The sequence below is a fragment of the Lipotes vexillifer genome, unplaced genomic scaffold (assembly GCF_000442215.2).
Source record: "Lipotes vexillifer unplaced genomic scaffold, Lipotes_vexillifer_v1.1 scaffold2094, whole genome shotgun sequence".
In the NCBI taxonomy this organism is placed as follows: Eukaryota; Metazoa; Chordata; class Mammalia; order Artiodactyla; family Lipotidae; genus Lipotes; species Lipotes vexillifer.
In genome coordinates this window covers 1,026,002-1,032,291 of record NW_006790887.1, presented here as the reverse complement: position 1 = coordinate 1,032,291, position 6,290 = coordinate 1,026,002, and the positions used below count along the sequence as shown (strand labels likewise).

The 6,290-nt window shown below is 54.0% G+C and overlaps 1 protein-coding gene across 1 annotated transcript in view; it reads left to right on the top strand.

Moving 5' to 3' along the window:
* The window catches only part of PTPRN2 (protein tyrosine phosphatase receptor type N2), a 535,117-nt gene that overhangs the window by 61,458 nt on the left and 467,369 nt on the right, over window positions 1–6,290 (top strand). Inside the window, exon 4 of the mRNA XM_007463991.1 lies at window positions 3,440–3,599. Within this exon, the coding sequence (XP_007464053.1) occupies window positions 3,440–3,599 (160 nt within the window). The remainder of the gene's footprint in view (window positions 1–3,439; window positions 3,600–6,290) is intronic.

The following is a 6,290-nucleotide window of genomic DNA, read 5'->3' as shown; positions in this document are numbered from 1 at the left end:
TGTAGGGACTACATTCTTAGTCTTTTGAGGTAGAAAATGTACACTTAGAAAGTTTTGACCTACTTCAAGCTGAATGACAGGGCAAAAGTCAATCTGAGAGCTAACTGCGACAGTGTCGCACACACAGAGATGGACGCTCTCTTCGCTGCTGTAACGTATTACAGTGCCACAAACAATCCTCCAGCAGCGGACACGCAGGGAAGATGAATAAGACAATTTCAAGACACATTTATGAGGTGGTTCTATCTGCATTGATTAGCAATTAGTGAGAAAAATAGATAAAGTACCAGAAAAGTAAATTGACTTCAGTTAAATTACACACAGAACATGAAATTTCATCCATTAAAAAATGGTCAAGGAAGCCGTAGCCGTGATTTGAGATGCAAAGAACCGTGCAGCCCCGATCATTTATATGCCTATTAAGTCTGAGCCAGTGTAACTTGAAAAGGGCATCAGAAATAAAAACAGGACAGTTTTATCAATTGCAGTAATTTAACACAAGTGTGAAGATTTTCTGTAGGTCCAGCTTTTATGAAAAACGTACAGATATCAAACCCCTGACATTCTTGAAAATGAGACTTTCTACATGGAAACACTAGCCGGGAGCCTGTTCTCCGTTACTCCAAGTGGAAAATCCACAAAGAGGTACACACCCGCCTAAAACCCCAGTACATTCCCTAAATCACAGTGAAGACCCACATATAAGGAACAGATTGTCACATTTGGATATAAAATACTTAAAACATTGTTTCCTGGTCCCTGAAAGTGGATATGGTTGTTAGCAAACAGGCACTTTATTTGTAGTAACACAGCCTCACCCAACATCTGCAACACACATAGGCACACACAGATACACACGGACACACACACACACACACAGATAAATACATATACACACCCAGGCACATATAGACACACACAGAGACACATACACATACATGCAGACATGCACGGACACACACGGAGACACACACAGACGTACCCTCATAGACACGCATGCAGGCAGGCACGCGTGGTGACCCCACCCTCGGTCACTGCAGACGCCTCGTTGCCATCAGGACGGAGGTCACTTCCGTTACAGAGCACCGTTCTCACTGTTGGGCTGCAGCAGAGTGCCCGGATCAGCCTGGGAGACAGGACGCTGTCCTGGACCTGAAGAGGCCACGGACGTCCCATCCCCATGAGGAGTGAGTGCGGACGGGGTCGCTGACCCTAGATCCCCAACTGGGAAGGAAGCTCGGTTTTATTTGTCTCGTTTCTGGGCGCAACTAGAGCTGGCCTCGCCACGTAACCCCGTGGTTCACCGGGGCTCGGTCCCCTCAGCTGGACGACGGGGCGATGATTCTTCTTTCTCAGGTTGTCGTCTGAGACGACACCAGGCCGGCGGGGCTGCAGACCCAAGCCCATCGGGATCCTGACCTGGGGCACCCAGGGAGCTTGTCTCGCCTGGGTCCTGAGCTGCGCGGGACACGGGCTCCGGTGTGCAGTCGAGTAGAGGCCGGGCAGCCGCAGTAACAGAGGTTCCGGAGCCCTGAGGCTCCCGGGCCCGGGGCTGGCGCACATCTTCTGAGGTGACCTGGGCAGGCCGGGTGGCCCCCTCCGGGCACAGGCCGTGGGCTGTCTTCTGGCTACAGCGAGAGGCAGCGGCCGAACAGCGAGCCAGCCCTGCTGTGCTGGACGCGGCCCTGCTTTCAGCTCCCAGGCTGTGGGTAGCCGCAGGCTGCACGCGTCCTCTGCCCGCGCTTACGGCCTTTCCATCCCCACCCACCCCGCCCCATCCACACCAGGGAGCTGCAGGACGTCCACTTCTGCACATAAGAACACCTTCTTTTCTACAATTAGCGTGGCTTTTATCACATTTGTTACATTTGTAAATAAAAGTGAAGATCAGAAGCCATGTCTCCAAATACAAAATCAGAGAAAAGATGGGAATAAACGAAGAAAACAGCGAATGCGTCCTTGTCCTGCACACATGCCGAAACCACACATCAACGGCGTGTAAGCTCTGCCTCTTCTGGTGGTCTGGGATATTCTTGTTCACATCTAGGGCACTTCCAGTGGTTAATAGAAAATAAAACAAACTTAAAACCCCATATTTACTTACATGAAGATCAAATGAGTTTAGTAGGTGAGAAAACCCCATGTACATTGTGTGTAAACATCAGGGAGCACTTGTGTGCACTTATTTATGATTCACAAGTCACCGCACGTTTATTGAGCCCCGGCACAGAGCACAGCGTGAGGTCGTGTGTGGTCCAGCTCTCTCCCCACAGACAGTGTCTGTGGTTGTCAAATACAGGGACTGGGTACTGTATTTTATATAATTTAAAAAGTGCATTTTCTTAAAAGAAAGGAAAACAAGACATGTTTTTTCCCAGTAAGTCCATAATCTGCATCACTGCCATTCACCACAATAATCAGTTTGTTTTCCGAAGTTCACTCCCAGTGATAAACGATCTTAGTCACAGAGACGCTTTTCCTAACGCTGGGAAAGTGCCATCTGAGAGGTCAGCGGTGGGAAAGGCTACAGCTGTAAAGCTGACTCGGTGTCACCCCAGAGCCTGTTCTTTCAGTGGGCATTGTTTTCAGTGCCGACGGTGACTTGGTCTCCGTGCAGATTCTGGGCAGAGCAATGAACAAGAGAAACCCCCAAGAACAAGGTCCCTTCTTCCAAGCAGCCTCTCGGGATCGCTTCCTGCCTTTTACGGTCCTCGGGCCCCATCCTTCAAGCTGGAGGTCTTTCTCATGACATCACTCTGACACCAGCCCTCTACCCTCTCTTCCTCTTCTAAGGACCTCGTGGTCACACTGGGGTACCGGGAGGGCCCCCCACCTTAGGGTCAGCTGAGTAGCAGGTCAGCTGCCACCCGCTCTGCCCCCCGCCGCGCCATGCCACGGAACCCCATGCGGTCACAGCTTCCGGGAGCCGGGATGTGCCGTCGTGAGCACGACCCCCTCACGCAGTGCATCCCTACCCCATTCCTCTGCACATGGGGGGGCGCTGGCTGAGATGGTGGGGTCCCAGAGCAAGTGGATGGTAGGACCAGGGCTCTCCAGTTGCCCCTGCCCACACTGAGGAAACCTCTCTGCCACTCAGATTCTTGTTGGGCTTGAGTAAGTGCCAGCTGTTTCCCACATTCTAGTTTGTCTCCTGTCCCCGTTGGTTGGGGGCGGTTCTTGAGAACATACTTTAGGGCTGGCCCTCTTCTCAGGGTCACTCACCAAGTCCGCACAGTGTCCAGCTGCCAGGCTCAGGGGGCGCATGAGAGTTTCCAGCTGCAGTTGGTGAGAGCAGTGGGGGCCGGGCTGTCGCCACCTGGCCTGACGCCCGGGTCCCCACGTGGTCCCTGCGGCCACCCTCCCTCGCCGTGGCAGCGTCTGTCAGCGGAATCAACGCCACGCCCCGTGGACTGGCTCATGCTTTCCTTTTGCTTTGCAGGAGCTCAAAGCAGAGTGTCCAGGACAAGCGGAGCCTCAGCCTGGAGGGCGACGTGCTGGCCGAGGCCCTTCAGCGCTACCTGCCCTACCTGGAGGCCCTGTCCCAGGCCGCTGTCCCTGATGTGCTCCCCGGGCTGAAGCCGGACAGGCCGCCGGCCCAGGTGACCCTCAGAGCCCCTCTCTGGTCTGGGCTGTGTCTGCCCCTGCTGGGGGCTTCCTCCGGGCACACACAGGGAACGTTTCCTATGGCTGTGGCATCGTTGGGCTTTTCTCCTGTGTCTCAGGCTAGCGGGGGGGCCAGGGAGAGACGGGGTGCGTCTCCACCCTTTCGGGAGGACCTGCACTTACCACCTGGACCCGGGACCTGGCTGCGTGGTCCACTGTGAGGCAGGACAGCAGGAAGTCGGTGGGCACAGGGTGAGCAGCCATCCTGGTTGACCGAGACTGTCTTGGTGTCGGCACTGAGGTCCTGTGTCCCAGCGCGGCTCTCCTTACGCAACCTGCCCTCGGGGGCGCCCTGTGTGCGGCAGCTGTCAGGTCCTCGGTGCAGGTTCATTCTGTACTAAGGCCAGTCTGCTCTAGAGCCATCCAGGACTCGAAGCCCACTGAAAAGAACAGTTTATAGAAACGATGAGAAATCTCATAACTTTCTAGTTGGGAAAGTATGCATGATTTTATGACAACCGGTTAAACCAGAGTCACCAGCTTTTGACTAGCCTAGAAGAGACGGGTCTAGAAGTGGTGTCCAGGGCCAGAGGCCCTCATGCATCTTGAGGGTGGACTTTGGGGAAAGCATGGAAGTCCAGGTGCCCTGGGCACGTTGGGTGTTCGGCAGCCACACTCACACTTCTTTCTGCGGAAGGTTAGTTCCGCCAGTGGAATTTGACCCATTTTTCTTTCTAAGCCTGATGCCATGCCGGAAGATGGATGAAAGCCCGGGACGCTTTGCTCCTCTCACACCCCCCAGATTCATCCCAAGGCGGCGCGGCCCTGGGACACCAGGGGAGCGATTTGGGCCACGCCTTCACTCGCTCTCCTGCCACTTCAGCCAGCTCTGGGCTGGATGTTGGGCGGCACACACGTGGTGGCCGTGCGGGGTGGCTGAGCTCGGTTAGCTCCCTGGACCCAGAGTGGCCTGAAGTCAGCTGGGGGGGCCTGAGTGGCCCCTGACTCTCCGCCAAGCCCGCCTGCTGTCCGCGCCCGCGAGACGCGGGAATTAGGAATAAACTGCAGCGCCTGTAGGGACTTGTTGACAGCACGGTCTTTGAGCCTCCGGGAGGTGCAGTGGTGACGCAGGTGAGCAGCCGACACGGCTCCGGGGGCAGATGTGCTGCCCTTCCGGCTGCACTCGGGCCCTCACACGGGTCCGGGGAACTTAGCGCAGAGCCCTTCCAGCCCAGACTCGTGCACACGGTGGGCCCGGCCCTGCGCGTGTTCTCCAGGCGCCTTCCCCACCGGAGGAGAAAGGTGACTGCTGCCTCTGCCAGGACCGTGCATTCCTCCCGGAGCTGCACCCTCGGCCCTGGGCTGCCTCGGAGAGCAGTGATCACGTCCCGACCTGCCCCCGCTTCTGGGCGACATTGACGGGGAGACAAAATGGCGGTCCCTGCCCTTGTCCAGCGTCCCGCCAGCAACGGCCGCCGCCCATCAAGTCTGCCCTCCGTAATCTTTAAACGCCCCCACCCAGTGGAATGACCGCACCTCGTGGTCCGGCTGGACCGTGCCGGTTTGTGCCTGCTGCCCCGTCAAAATTACCAACAAGCCCCTTTTCCCTCTCAGAAATGCCCAGTGTGAATAATGCATTCTGTGGTCAGCTCACCACACAGCTGTTTCAGCATGACAGTCACGAGGATTGTTCGAAAATGAGCACTTGGTGGCATTTTGGCTTAGGTATTTTTATCCTATGTTAAGATGGATGCTTCTCAATATTTAAAAATGCATGAAAACCTGGAACTCATTATTTTCTCTGTCCAGGGTTTAAATGAGGAGAAAGCTCTTCATCATCCCTGTAATAAACTGAGACAGGATAAGGTACAAGAAGCTCTTCGTGCAGACTTTTGCCCGGGATTTGCGCAGTGTTTTCTGACCCCCCTCTGCCCTCGGTTCAGTTGGAGATGGAAGCTTTCTACACTGATGATCTTTCAAGGTGCAGCCAATTTGCAATGAATTATTTGATGAATCATCTTTCCTATGTATGTGTCATCAAAAATCTAGCTGTCAGAGACAGAGGAATGCTGTGAACTTACCATCTTTAGAGGTTTAGTACTAATTACTTCCTGAAAGAAGCCAGAGGAAGTAAAATCACACTCCTCTTAGACAGAACCGCCCAGCCCCAAGCCCTGATGCACAGTTGTGCTCTTATCATCACCGAATCAATGCAGTTAGTGCTTCTGCATTGTTAGTGGTGGAAACCAGCTCTCACTTTTATCAACCACAGTAGGGCTGGTTCATTACAGAAAACGCTGTAGGTCCCAGTTTATTCTATGCTTTGGAGGAGGTTTAAACCGAAATTCATCATTTGGAAATACCATGAATTAACCGATTTATTTGGAATCCTTGTTTTACGCATTTTTATTATGCAAGAAACTGTGCTAGGTGCTGGGATTTTACATGCCTGCCCTCTAGGATTTTACAATCTCACTGAATGAGGGAGACACAAAGATACATTTAGAAACAGAGCAGGTGCTGTAATGGAGGGAAGGCTGAACTTGAACCAGGTGGGCACGTGGGGTCAAGGGCTTCCCAGGGGCTGGGCGTTGGTAGAACAACCAGCATCAGCAGCTGAAGACGCTCAGATGAGCTCAAAGTGCAGAACGTCAAGAGGTCCCCCCAGGCTACCCCGACAGCAGGCA